The sequence below is a fragment of the Nematostella vectensis genome, chromosome 10 (assembly GCF_932526225.1).
Source record: "Nematostella vectensis chromosome 10, jaNemVect1.1, whole genome shotgun sequence".
NCBI classification, from domain to species: Eukaryota; Metazoa; Cnidaria; class Anthozoa; order Actiniaria; family Edwardsiidae; genus Nematostella; species Nematostella vectensis.
This window is the reverse complement of record NC_064043.1, coordinates 6,610,395-6,625,458: the sequence shown is the minus strand read 5'-3', so window position 1 is coordinate 6,625,458 and position 15,064 is coordinate 6,610,395. Positions and strand designations below refer to the sequence as shown.

General features: G+C 38.9%; 1 protein-coding gene and 1 long non-coding RNA gene across 2 annotated transcripts; both read right to left on the bottom strand.

Moving 5' to 3' along the window:
* Positions 1-479: 479 nt before the first annotated feature.
* Positions 480-7,150, bottom strand: LOC5522071 (adhesion G-protein coupled receptor D1). The gene is made up of 8 exons (XM_048733724.1): positions 5,810-7,150; positions 5,274-5,483; positions 4,827-4,983; positions 4,177-4,316; positions 3,173-3,427; positions 2,918-2,990; positions 2,254-2,316; positions 480-1,708 (listed from the first exon to the last, which is right to left on the bottom strand). Exons 1-8 carry the CDS (start codon positions 5,969-5,971, stop codon positions 1,545-1,547), a joined length of 1,224 nt encoding a protein of 407 aa, XP_048589681.1. The 5' UTR covers positions 5,972-7,150; the 3' UTR covers positions 480-1,544.
* A 483-nt stretch (positions 7,151-7,633) lies between these two features.
* Positions 7,634-12,681, bottom strand: LOC125573266. Its single transcript, XR_007314017.1, has 2 exons — positions 12,254-12,681; positions 7,634-8,785 (listed from the first exon to the last, which is right to left on the bottom strand). It is a non-coding gene; the product is annotated as an uncharacterized LOC125573266 (long non-coding RNA).
* Between the last annotated feature and the right edge of the window lie 2,383 nt (positions 12,682-15,064).

Sequence of the window (15,064 nt, the reverse complement as noted above, 5' to 3'; positions counted from 1 at the left end):
TCATTTCACTTACCCATTTTTACCTAACACCACCACACAGCTTCCCTTTTACACTTAATTTTCGCCACGTCAAAATTTCGCGATATTGAGATGGCAATATTTCGCGACACTTTATTTTCGCGATTTTCCTATTTTCGTAAAAACCAGATCACTTTTTTTTCACGATTTTGGGATAACAAAATCAAGCTAAACAAGTGGAATAAAAATGTGCTGTTATTATCAAAACTGACACAATTTGTAATGAAAAGAACAAAAAGGGATTTTTTTATGCCTTTGCAGTATCTCCACGGGACGTTTATTGTCGGATTTGGGTACATACCAGAGTGATCTAACATACGCTTTATAGTTTTGTCTACAAATAGCACGTCAACTGGGAACCGAAAGTGGACTTTTGGCTGTTGCGTTCGCACGCCCCCCCCCCCCCCCCCCCCTGGGTACGGGCCTAAATAATAGACTCGCCAATACAAATGAAGCATTTGTTTTAGTTAAATATATACTTTTTTTAATAATGTGCTTGGCAAGAGTGTACGCTAGGTGATCTGAGTTATCTATTCTTTTATACCCGCATATTGTTATTCTAGTCCTTGTCACTATTAAACAAAGGACCGGCTGCCTTGTTTCTGATGTCTCCCCTAGGAGACGACACTTATCAAGGCAATATGACAATGTTAGGGAGGCTTCATTAAATACACAGAGGGGGGAAATTTTATTTGCTTTTTTTTTTTTCATTAATCAGTTGCTTGCAGGAATTTTAAAATCCCCCCCTCATCAAAAGTCACATGGTCCGGCCCTAAGGATGCATGTGAAGGAGTATACATTTGTATCAGGGGCTTATTAGCCCCTGTGTGTATATATTCTGTATAAAAAGGGGTTATGTCCAACAACGTATAAAACATTGTATATATACATATATAGAATTATAGACAATAGAATTATACATTGGTCATTTGGCTAAATACTGAATCTTTATTTGTGCTACAAACTAGATCATATCAGTAAAATGTTAAAGCTGCATTGTACGGCTCCTAAATTAATTCAAGAGCCCCGTTTTTAGAGGACTATCTCCCCCCCCCCCCCTCCTTTGGTGGTTAAACATTTTCGGAGCCCCACTCAATATTCCCCCCCCCCCTCGGTGTATTTAATGAACACTCCCTTATTATTTTCTGTTAAGCATTAACCACGCCCATATTTTCCCCTGCCAGCAGGTGAAAACATTTTTTTGTTTACAGCTAGAATGACTAGCTGACTGGTCTATAAGCGTGTGACGTCATAGTAGACATTTTTGAAATTTGAAAGGCGTGTGGCGTTGTTGATTCCAGTGTTCTGCATGTGACATCTACACGTTCCATGTGACGTCATGGAAGACGTCTGTGCATATACAGCGTTTGACGTAATAGTAGAATTCTGTGTATGTTCCGTCATAGAAGACATCTGTGTGTTCAATGTGTACAATGGACAACTGTCCTATAATAGAAAAACTGCTATTCCTGCTGGCTGAATAGGCATTGTACATTCCCTGATGAACACATTGTTATAATCCCAGGCTAGAAAGCCGTTGATATTTCATATCCATCGTTATTTTTCTCACTCTCCTGCTCTGCGATCATTTCGAGGCATTTCGGTGGCCGTTCTGACTCATTTCTACCCGATGTCGAGCATGATGGCCTGGGTCCTCGCTTACTCCTGTTTCTGCGCAAGTACATGTTGACTGGAAGAAAGATGAGAGTTCCTATTATTCCAAAACTCCATTCTGCGCGGTATTATTAGCTCTATACAGGCTCCCGTCCCTGGATTTGGGATGAAGATGCGTTTTTAAAGATTCAGGGGGAGGGGGTGCGCAGTTATAGGTATCATATGGAAGAAGCATAGTATGACCCACTTTTGGTCGCCAAGGGGGGATGCGCGCGCACCCTGCGCACCCCCTGTGTACGCGCCGGAGTCTCCAAATAAAAGTCCAAATTTAGAAGCCGCGTTTCCAGGAGTTCCAGAAAGCGGGGTCCGAAACAAGTTTTTCAAGAAACGAGGGGCTGGATTCATTGTTCTAGATCCGCCCCAGCGACTTGAGTCGTTTTTTTTCTGCTATGACCCGTTCTTGTCCTTGCTAGACTGTGAAACTTGGAGTTTTCACTGCGTAGTTTGAAGGACATCGGACATCATGTTTTCACGCCATGTTTGGGGTGGTTCGATTCGAGTTTGCTGGTTCTGTTTGCACGGGGCTTTAGCGCTACAGCTCGAACTTACGCATTTACTTACACAGTGACATACGGCGGAAGTCTGCAGATGGCGGGTCGCTGTCGCGAGGCCTTACCGGTTGTACTAAAGCCAACAAATATAACAATTAGAGAATAAATGTGCGAATTACAACCCAGGCCCCCCCTCTACGGCCGAAGATCCACTTTCGGTTCTCAATGGACGTGCTATTTGTTACCCTGGGTACCAGAGGCTCCAAGCTTCGCGGCGAAAACGTTTTGAGCGAAGCGAAAGAGCCCTTATTAATCACGCCGTGTTGACAAACATAATCCACTTCATAATCCGAGCCCCACACCCCCAACAGCGCAACTGACATCTCCCCTTACAAAACAAACACACATGACGCGTTGCATAACAAAGTGGTTTATTTTCGTAACAATCTCAATCGCGCAGTTAATGAAACACATTCTGCCGTACTCCCTTGGTGTAGGTAACTAAAATGATAACTGCAAAAGGCTAAGGCGCAGGACATAAGGCGCAGCAAATCCTAGGCACGTGCCATAACAGTTTTAATGGCAAGTAATTGTCAATTTCGTCCACTTATTTGTGGGGTAAAGTGATAAAAGATTTCCTGTATATAAAAACGTAGGTGTTCGCTTATGATGGCTGCCCCCCCCGAAGGGGATCATAGTATTTCTGCTCACCGGACGGCTCGAATGTTCCTTACCTTTAATGCTTGACAATCCCACCATAGATTGCCGAGGGCGTCTTTGTGAGCTAAAGCGCATTGCTTCGTGTACCTGACAGCCAATTGAATTAGTTATTGTAGATGTCAGAAACAAACGATCCATACAAACATCGAAAGACAGCGACAACTAAAATAATGCTGCTGTTAGTGGTTTTGATTATATTGCAATTAGTTATTTTTGATGATGGTAATTGTTGTGATGGTGATGGTGATGGAATCCAACGAACTACTTACCTTATTATTAAAAGCGCAGTGAAAGATGAATACTGCAAATCCCTGCAGAGAGTTACACACCGCGAACAAATACTTGAAGACGAGCGTGTCCGTGCCAAACGTCAGCAAACCAAACACCCACGTGATCCCTAACAATGGGAGTATCACTGCAGCTGCGCGAATCCCTGCGCGCACGCGTACTAGCGCTGATTTTTTCTGCATCAACTTGAGACTGAGCATGCGCCGTATGATCGCAATCAGAACAATTGTGTTTACCTAAAAGCAACAGACAATGAAACTCAATGGAACAATTAAACAGACAATAAAGCAATATTGTTCACTCAAACACCTTTAATCTTTAAATAACTTAATTGCCTCTCGCGAGCTAATCCGGCAATTGGCGGTCAGCGGAGGTTGGCGCGTGAGAACGATAACCTGCGATAACCGCGATTAAGCTGCAACCTTCATTGAACGGTCGAGGTTAAATGTATTCTATTCTAACCCGCTGCGCTCAACCGAATAGAAAAAAAAAATTCTAAATAACAAGATGACAACGAATTAGGTGGTGAGTAAGACAGCAAATCGTTTATCAACAGGCGGTTTGAAAACTACAATTACAAATTACAAATTGATTAAAGATCAGGAAATTATAACTAATCAACTAATTGGTTGAAATTAACCCTCGTAAAAAGTAGAACTTGTAAGTTCGCTGGAAGGCGTCAAGTGAAAGACGCAATGCTACGAAGCGAAAAAATAATGATTCATGATCATGATTACGTAATGATAACAAAAGAAAGAACAACAATCTTGTGAATAGCGCATTTATCTACTGTTACTATTGCCTCTATTAAGCGTCCAGTAAATATTATCATTGGATTTAAGAGCCCTTTTAAGACAAGAATGATAATAAAAGTGCACGGTAGAACAAACGATGGTCAATAACACCTCATTCACCCTCTACACGGTCCCGAGAGTTGTATGTAATAGAGGCACCATTGTACATTTTTGATAGTTATTACTCTCACCGTGATAACAAAAAGCGCTGGTGCGATAAATGCCCATAGTAGCCCCGAGTCCGCGGAGAGCCAACAGACTTTACCAACATCACCGTAACCTTGGAGCCTGGAGATGCCTATGGAGACCGACACTAACACAATGGGAAAGCCTGGAGACCAAGACAAAATGCACCCTTGATAAGAACACGTGTGTTATTAGTGCCGTTAGAAAACCTAACGACCATGGAAACAATGCAGGCGCTAACCAAGGATTGGCTGAGGAGTGTACGCAGTCTTAGGTATCATATGGAAAAAGCAAGTAAGTAACGAGCATGAGAGGGACGTGGTAGAACTGCGACGCCCTGTGTTCCCGATAATGGGGGATGCGCAGCCATAGGTATCATATGGACAAAGGATGGTGTTTAACGATAATTCAATAAGAAATGACCCGCTTTTTGGCCGCCAAGGGGGAGGGGGTGCACCTGTAACGTACAATGGTAATATCACGTGCGTTTTTAGCACCGTGGGAAAACCTAACGACCATGTATTCGTTATGACAGCCACTCTTAAAAACATGCTTCTTGTATCGTCCCCCTTATTTTTCTACCTTCTCTTTTCCGCCCTGCTCACGCTCCCCGCTCTACACTACGGATTACCGAAGGGAATAAAAATATACTTACCATATCCAAACACATAGAAATATTTGAGCTTCTCATTCGCTGACTTGGTTATTTCGCCGATAAACACGACATACAGAAGAAGTCCTTCACACAACATCCACGAGAATACGGCCAGCAGAAAGAATTGGAGCAGAATAGCCATAGTTGCACAAGACACCTGTAAAAATACATTTCAAAAATTATAAAATATCCCCCTCAAACGCAAAGGAAGGAGTGACCATTGAATACTCTGAGGGAGGAGTTGGAAAGAGATTGGTGGTATGGGGGGGGGGGGAGTTCTAAATTTTTTAACAACCCAAAGAGGTTCCAAGAAAAACTTTCAGGTCATTTAATGGATATTCCCTTAGGGAAACAAGTAGGGCGCTTTGCAATATTTTGGAAACCCTGTTCGAGTGCTAAAGGATTGCACCATTCAACGACTAAACCTCTCTCTGGCTTTGAATTTACCTGGCTATGTCGGGCCAGTGGTTCCGCTATAACCAGTACACACGTCATAGCGATGTTAAAGCAGATATTGAGAAGCACCTCTGCTCTCGGCGACTTGAGCTTTCGCCAGTACACAATAGTGATGGTGACCGTAAGGATGATTCCAACCAGTGATAAGGAGCAACCAATCTGTGATATCACCTCTAGGGCACTCTTATGGCCTTCAGACAACTAGAAATTCATGATTGCATGTGATGAGAATGGGAACGTAGCTACCTGCCCTCCTTCACTGATATCAACAAATCAAAACTGAAGTGCTTCCTGCTTCTAAAACTATATGAAAGGAAAGAGGGCCGACTTAATACAGAATTACAGCAATAGTATTTCACAGCGTCACTTAGCAACGGATCCAGAATTGTCAAGGAGTGCTTTAAATGATGTAGCTTGTGGTTGGTATTTATATCGAACCAAGAACAAGCCCTGGATCCGGCTCAATCCACACAGTTTTTATTTAATAAATATAGGAATTATATTTATATGAAAAACTCGCTACTTACAGGTGCTGCGGTAGGATCCATCAGGGCCGCAAACACGGTCATGTGATTACACGCACATGTTGTATTGTATTCGTTAGACATGTCGGGTACCACTTGACATCCTGAGTCTTTCCATGAGTTGGAATAGCTCTCCGGTTCCCAGGACACGCAGGTGACGCCCATTCCTTTGGAGGACTGCCGTGATTATAAAAGGGATCATTTGTTGAAACTCATTCTTTGGAGGACTGCCGTGATTATTAAAGGGATCATTTTTTAAAACTCATTCTTTGGAGGACTGCCGTGATTTTAAAAGTGATCATTTGTTGAAACTCATTCTTTGGAGGACTGCCGTGATTATAAAAGGGATCATTTGTTGAAACTCATTCTTTGGAGGACTGTCGTGAATATAAAAGGGATCATTTGTTGAAACTCATTCTTTGGAGGACTGCCGTGATTATAAAAGGGATCATTTGTTGAAACTCATTCTTTGGAGGACTGCCGTAATTATAAAAGGGATCATTTTTTAAAACTCGTTCCTTTCGGAGGACTACCGTGATTATAAAAGGGATCATTTGTTGAAACTCATTCTTTGGAGGACTGCCGTGATTATAAAAGGGATCATTTGTTGAAACTCATTCTTTGGAGGACTGCCGTGATTTTAAAAGTGATCATTTGTTGAAACTCATTCTTTGGAGGACTGCCGTGATTATAAAAGGGATCATTTGTTGAAACTCATTCTTTGGAGGACTGCCGTAATTATAAAAGGGATCATTTTTTTAAAACTCGTTCCTTTCGGAGGACTACCGTGATTATAAAAGGGATCATTTGTTGAAACTCATTCTTTGGAGGACTGCCGTGATTATAAAAGGGATCATTTGTTGAAACTCATTCTTTGGAGGACTGCCGTGATTTTAAAAGTGATCATTTGTTGAAACTCATTCTTTGGAGGACTGCCGTGATTATAAAAGGGATCATTTGTTGAAACTCGTTCTTTGGAGGACTGCCGTAATTATAAAAGGGATCATTTTTTTTTTAAACTCGTTCCTTTCGGAGGACTACCGTGATTATAAAAGGGATCATTTGTTGAAACTCGTTCTTTGGAGGACTGCCGTAATTATAAAAGGGATCATTTTTTTAAAACTCGTTCCTTTCGGAGGACTACCGTGATTATAAAAGGGATCATTTGTTGAAACTCATTCTTTGGAGGGCTGCCGTGATTATAAAAGTGATCATTTGTTGAAACTCATTCACTTGGAGGACTGCCGTGATTATAAAAGTGATCATTTGATGAAACTCGTTCCTTTTGGAGGACTACCGTGATTATAAAAGAGATCATTTGTTGAAGTTTATTTTTTTGGAGGTTTATCGTGATTATAAGATTAATAATGTAAGAACAAGCGAGTGGCGTAATAGCTCAGTGGTACGGTCTTCTTAGCTCAAGCAAGAGGACCAAAGTTTGAACCCAGGTCAGGTCAACATGGGATTTGTTTCTGAGTTGTTAAAATCTGCATCTCTACATCGGGGACTCTGATTCTCTCGTCTTCTTGACGTTAAGCCGGGGGTCCTGTGTCACAAGCTAAATATATTGACACATTAATAACGTTTTATTTGATGTGATTTGAAATAGGAATGTCTGAGAGGAAAAAGGTCATTTCATAATAAAAATTATGCTTTACAGTTAAGTTACAACATTTCTTGTATTACAATTAAAAGCATCAGTCCTTATAGACAATATCGACAGAAATGGAAGGTTGTGAGATAATAAAAGGGGGTAAGGGAGATTCAAACCTCCAAATCAAAATCTGGTGTTTAAGCTTCAGCAGATCGACAAGGCCTTAGCATTAGTTTCTTTTGCTTGTGTTGTCATGGACGTGACGGTATTCAATATGGAAGTTGCTTGCTCTATGAATGTAACGTTATTTGAAATGGAAATCAGTTGCTATATGGATTTGACGTCATACCACATGGCTGCAAGTCGGTTGCTATGGATTTGACCTCATTCCATACGGCTAAAGAGCCATGGGAGTGACAAGATGACGACATTCGACATGGAAGTGAGATGTTATGTAAGTGACGTCATTCGATGAAGCAACAAAACCAGCGTAACCATAGACATGATGTCATTCGAGATGGTTGCAAAGCCAGTGTTCTTATGCGGTGACGTCTGTGGTTAAGACCCTCCCGCTCTAACGATTGTCTTTTAAGAGTGTGTATTAATGAAGCGTTTTAAATATATAGTTTACGTCAGTTGTTGTTAAGTTTCGCAATATGCAATATTTTCAAACTATTACTTGGTATTACCTCCCCCACTGTTATTGATTTGTTTATTAGATGATTAGGTATCCGATAGTGTCTTGGATGACGTTATTTCTGCACTGATTTATTTATTAGATCGATTATTACGCGATAATGTTTTCGCGGGCTTTGTTATCGTACTTGTTACGACAGATGCGACCAAATGCCGTGTTATTAAACGAAGAGCCTACAATCGAGGCATGTGATCTACCAGATGAGAGAACTTTTAAGTTTACTGAAGAAGGCGCTACTAGGGAAGATGAATCTACCGTTATAGAAGTAGCTAGTGCTTTAAAGACCACCCACGTGGTTATTAAATGTTTCGTGTTTTTTTAACATCGCAGATATGCTTGAAGATGTAAAAGACATTAACATAGGCGAAAAGCACGCACCTGAACTAATGGATGCGATAGGAGAAGAGCCTTGAGATGTGAAAAGCGTTACATGTTGCATTACATAGAAAGACTTAGTATTATTTTTCACGCTTAGTGATTTGTTTAACGCTGGGGTAGTGCTGTGTTTAGACGGTCCAAATGCCGTAAAGGGTCGGACCTAATTGAGATGACAAAGCATATCCCTGTGTTACGCAGGGAAAACCATTACAGCTCCTGGTGATTAGATGCTTCGCTTGACAAGGACTCTTGCCGTTCCTGCATCGGGTCTGGATTCCGCCGCCGCAGCTGACAGAACAATTGCTCCAATCTATGAGAAATACACCTATTTAAAAAAAAGGTTGTACTTTGTCTAGTTTGGATGCATGTATCAATAAATCGATGCTCTTTGTTTGCTTAAGAAAATTTTAGACCTCATACATCGAGCGATTTTTGTTTGCAATATATTTTGTCTTAATAAATGTTGATGAATATTTGACTGTGGAAAGGGGAAAACTCCCAAGATACATGTGATACATGCACACCCGCGCATATCAGACAGAGTGCAATATTTTTTTAAATAAGCGTATTTTTGAAAGGCTGTGTGTGTCTTATTGATGTTGTATGAGTGCTTATATTCTGAACGAAACAATGTACAACGTTTTTTTTTAAATTATAGCAATTATCTCACCCCATAAATGTGGTCTCACAAACGTCTACCTCGTAGTCGTACCTTGATCTATATTTGTTATCCCTTTCAAAATCGATAATCTATCGGGAATCGTACAAGGTTAAGTCTTGAACCAGCTGATAAAGGACTAGCACAAAGCTATTATGTTTGCAACATTCCCTGCTAGCAGAGGCCTCTTTTCTCTGTATTTCGCTGTGCTGGCGTTCGCGAACTTCAGCCCAGCAAAATACAGAGAAAAGAGGCCTCTGCTAGCAGGGAATTTGCAACAATGAGCAGCCAATTAATTACCGCTGACCTCGTGATTGTGGTTATTCGATAGAGTGGCAAATTTCGGAGCTTTATGAGAAATGAAAGGATTACTTACTACTTGCTGTTTCAGCACGGCAAAACAGGACCTTTAGATTTTAAATTTGCAATATAGCCTTTGGCTATCCATATGTTTTAGTTATTCGTTCATATTAATAGGACAATAATCTATATAATACTTGATCGCGGTTTGAGATGTCGGAAAGCAAAAAAAAAAGAAAGAAATCCCCAGAATTTTTTTTTAATAACACATTTATTGTCGGCTTCTTTTGATAAGATACGCCGATTGTTTACTGATCTGTTATTCATTGAAAGAAAATGATATAAAAACAGAGATTGCAAGATTAATTATCATAGCACGAAATTTAACAATGAAATCAGGAATGAAACTCGCAAAAAAAAATTTCCTTTCAGCACTATAATTTTGCTTGCTTTTTTCTCTTTATTCCACTTACAAAACAACTAATGCCTTTCTCAAGTCGAGTCCCATGTGAAATAATTTGATATTGCCACATGTGGAATATTTATTTTTCCCCTTCTTTGGTGTCTTAGAGACAGAAGCTTAGACAAAAAGTGTCAAACAGTCACTTGTACTCTCTTCTTTTAAAAGGATATATATTTCGTTCATGTCTCAAAAACGCTAATCATCACGAGAGGGGCCTTATTTCGCACTTCCGAACGTCAAAGTCGTTTGTTACGATTATGTTCCGTTTAGACTTTACTGTAGTGAGCTACTTGGCTTTTTTATATTTTAAGTCACGGTTCCGCGCGTGACGTTTTGTTGGGCTTTATTTATTTAAAGAGCTCTTGTCAGCCACATCCTTGTTATTGATTTCACTCAATATTGGAAAGAAAAGTATACGATGTTATATCTAAATAACCTTTCAGAAACAAAGTTTCATACTTACTTAAACTACCAAAGTCAATCGAAAATACCGCAAAGGTTCTCCAAAATCAGCTAATTGAGTTAATTTTTTCCTCACTTGGTTGTATCGCTAGGATAAGAAAATGGCAACTAAAACAGACTAAACAATCGCAAGTGCAGCGGCGTTTGCGTATTAATTTGCTTCAATGGAGCGTTTAGAGCATTGCACTTTAGTGTAGCTGCACTTTCATTGCTTTTGTCACTTAGGTTATGCCTATTATCGCTACAAGCACATCCACCCAATCATAACAAATACACGAAAATATGTGTCCGCGTCTTTCTTAGCGTTTCTAACGGCTAGTTACTAATCGATATTACATTATCTGGAATTACTGGTATATCTTTCCTCAAAATAACCAGCTAAACTTGCAAACAGGGGTTTAGATAGGTGATAAACACATTTGAAATGAAACCGTCAAGTCTTATAGAGATTTGAACTAGTACCCCTGTAGCTGGGGGTAACAAAAAGACGTATTTTATTCTTGTAGAATCTCAAAATCCTAGACCCCCCCCCAGTGTATCCAAGTTAAGAGCCAAAATCATTCCGACCTTTAGGTGAGTTTATAGAGATTAAAGAAATCAAAGCCCTCGTCTTTTTTATTCCTAATCTGCCGTCTGGCCTTGACTTTTTTCCAATCGATCGATAATAAAAGCTACATTTCGTAGTTTAAAAGTCTAGGAACTGGAAAACGGATCCCTAAAAAATAATTTTAATCCAAACTCGTCGCTTTGAGACACTAGATGCAACATCAAAATTTGGGATCTAAATTTTTTGTTTATTTTTTTGCTGTTCATTAACGGGAAACGGATATTCATTTGTGCCAAACTTTGCATCAATAGTGCGTATTGAAAGTCCATCATCATCGCTTGTTCTCTTCCTCCGGGCGGATGGCGAACTTTTTATTCGTTTTCAATTCGCATTCTTTATATTGTTTTAAATTTTGATATATTTTACCATAGAGCACATAGAAAATGCTTTGACTTTGAAAATTCCACACATTGGTTTTATTTTCCTACATCTTGTATACAGTACTAAGGAAATAAGTATTCTTCAGGAAACTTTTACCTCATCGACTAATGATTAAATGGATCTTATTGAAGTAAAGCTGATCACTGTAATTAAGTATTTCGTGTGTCCTCAATGAGTAATGATTTCTTTAAGGGTTCGTTGTGTTTGTGGTATAACTCGTTTTATTTTAAGCAAGCACGTAATAATAAGATCATCTTAATTAAAAACTCTGGTTTATTTGTTGTTCAATGAAAAAATCTGTTGGAGTACTCAAAGCTTCAAAGTTAGGAATATATAAACATGCATTGATTGATAGATGAAAATATAAACTTTTCAATATTCATCAAAGAAACTCTATGTTTTTTCAAACATATTCAAAATTCGATGATAAGCAAATCCTATTTTTTTACCATCTCCATGTGTCCAACCTATCCTTTATCTTTTTTTATGCTATAACTAGTGTTTATGCTGGCTTTTGTAAATGTTTTTTTTTCTAGACCAATATCCTTTAAGGGTCAATAGGACATTGTGTTTAGCTTTCTTTATGTGCTGACATATAAAGAACATTATTTCTGCGCAACTCATTGACATTTTCTTGTGGTTATCTTTAGCTTGGCGAATAAACACAGACACCTCGTAACTGGTAAAGCTATGAAGGTATAGTAGCAGATAGTACATGAAGTTGTTTATTGTTGTTTTGGTGGACTACAGCGTCTTTTGTAAGATTATTTTTTGCTCTGGACGTAGAGTGAAATCTGTCTGATGCGAAATGGTTCTTACATAAATACTCAAAGAATTAACTACGAATCCGTCAGATTATAAAGTATTGAATATCTATATTCACTTAAGCTGGAGATGTTTTTCTTACCTTTATTTTTGCCGGGATCAGACATAATCCACGCAAAGCGCATCAGCCCTAGTACACAAACGTACTCCCACCGAAAATGACGCATCGTTCGCAACTGAAAGGTTGAGCGCCGTCTAAATCTTAAATTCGATTCTGACGGTGACTAATTGAGATCTGATAGGAAGGATTGGATTTGTGTAATTGCTGCCATTGTCCTTCTTGATGATTACTGACAAAGATTTCCACTCAAAGAACTTCGGCGTTTGCTCAGGATCGTCTGAGACAACTATAATCTCAACATGGACCAATAAATAGTCAGTATTTTTTTCTTGAGTTGTGGTAGCGAGATAATGGTGTACAAAGAGAGGGAACGACTATTCCATTGATATTTGACACAATTTTTCCGATGTGTGTTACGACATGTTCGTGCCCATGGCGATGTAGCTGATATTGACATATGACGTTTTGTTTCTATTGAAAAAATATCACATTTAAAAAACAAAAACAAGTAAAGAATACATAGAAAACAAAAACACATCATCGTGACTTTAAAGTTAACACCGGGAGGCGAGAAAGAATGGATATAAACTCTTTTTTTTTTATAAGAGGAACCTTTTTTATAAGAACATCCACAAGTTAATTCGAAAAGCTTTTTTTCACACCTTTTCATTCTTTTATTTATTGTTCTTCCCTACTTCAAGTTGTAAGCCAAGCCATCAAAGTGAAAGTCACAAAACGTCCCGTGAAGATTAACTTTTAAGGCTTAAACAATGTAGTGGTCAGATTCTTATCAGAAAGAACCCACTCTCTCGTACCTCCCGGAAAACGTTTGTCCAATTTTTTTCCGGGTTCCCCCCCCCCCCCCCCCCCCCCCCAAGAAAATTCCTGGGTACTGGCCTGAGATTTTTACTTCCAAATATATATGTATCAATGAGAATGGGATATACCGAAAACTGATGGTATTCGACTCTGCCTTTTATTTTCGTACTTTTTCATATGCCGTATTCAGGGATGACTGCATTTTGGGAAGTAATTACTGACATATATTTTAACATTGACGTTTGGAATTTTATTGATCTGCGTACAGTGCTATAGGAAAACTATATGTATAGCTATACAGTGCTATAGTTTCTGCTCTCTTGGGGTGGTATATATTTAATTTTCCGGTCGGAAATTTGATTCTTTATTTGTTATTTTACAAGTAAAAGTGCAAAGTCACTATATTATAACGACTATAATGCAGACACGAAAGGGGAATCAATCAAACCAATTTTAATTAACAAACTTCTCCGCCAATATGGCGTCTACATGATGGAAATTATGAGGATCGGTTGTCTCTTTTTTTACACGAAACCTCAGATTTTCTTTACACATTCACTGTATATTACCCAGAATAATAACTCGAACCCTGACAACTAGAAAATCATTTGGAAGGGATCCTGTTTTCCCGAAAGTTGCCTAACACTTTTATCCTAGAGAACGAACCAAACTATGTAATTTTGCTTGAAGATTTGTGTTCATCTCACCTTCCCTAACAGAGGGCTAAGGAAATTCTTGGGGGAGGGGGGGGGGGCGATCTCTTCTGTCATATCAAGTTGATTTTAGTTGACTTTTATTTTGTCTTTAGGTGTCGAAATAACTTTCATAAAATTAAAATCTGAATGGTATCATTAGAAATGACAGTTATTTCGAACAACCGTTGATTGATGCCATAGAAGCAGTGCAGAAGAAAGCAGCACGCTTTTGCAAGCAATGCTGGAATCGGGAACCGGGAACAATGACACGTCTAATGGAAGAACTTGAGTGGACAAAACTCAAAGAAAGAAGGGAAAAGGCACGATTGGCCTTATTTTATAGAATAAATAAGGGGTTGAGAGAAATTTCTATGCCACCTTATGCAACTCCCCAAATGTACACAACAACTAGACAATACCATCCACAAAGATTTGCACTAGTCAGTTGCAAAACTAACGCTTTCAAAGGAAGCTTTTTTCCACACGCAATAAGAATGTGGAATGGCCTTCCAGTTAGTACTATCACTCAGCCCACTATCGATACTTTCCTGGCATCTATTTAGTTTATTTATTCAGTCTGTTATAGTTATGTCTATAGTTATTATTATTTTATTTATTCATTTATTTTTTTATACCTTTACGATATGGCCATATATGCCTTTGTGAAGTATATTATTAAAGGTAAACGTAAACCGTCTCAATTTGAATACGACCGTAAGGCATAGAAACCTAGTCTGCGAAATTGGGAATGCGTAAATTAGCATTTGAAAGGACGGAGGCCCTAAACGCTATTTCAGTTCGATTTTCTGGAAGGTCATTACATAAAAAATAAGCAGGTGTATGTATATTTACCAGGGCCAGAAATTTTGAGAGGGTGTCAATGTTTCGCCCCAGAGCCTCCAGACTTCTCTCGTCCAGTGACGCTCAGCCAAAAAGCCGTGATGAGCGAAGCAATTAAATAATTATTTTAGGATATTGTTTGTCATAAAGGGCTTATTGTTTGTACGGAGGCGCTAACGTTTGTAAGAAGCACGCAAATGACTTTCACAAAATACTATCGTTTGCACTTGCTGTAATAAAAATGTTAATGAATATTTCGTTCACTGTATTTATTGCGAGTTCTCGTATTATTGATATTTTGTTTGTGCTATTGTTACGTATCAACGCGCAAATAAAAATAGATTTTTCATTCCTGGTTGTCGAATAATGTAAATGAATGTGAGGAAAATGCAATTGTGTGCATTCAATTATGTAAAGTTCGTTAATGTTTTTCCTTTTAGTTCAAATGATTTTACTTTCGCTTAAATGACAGTACATC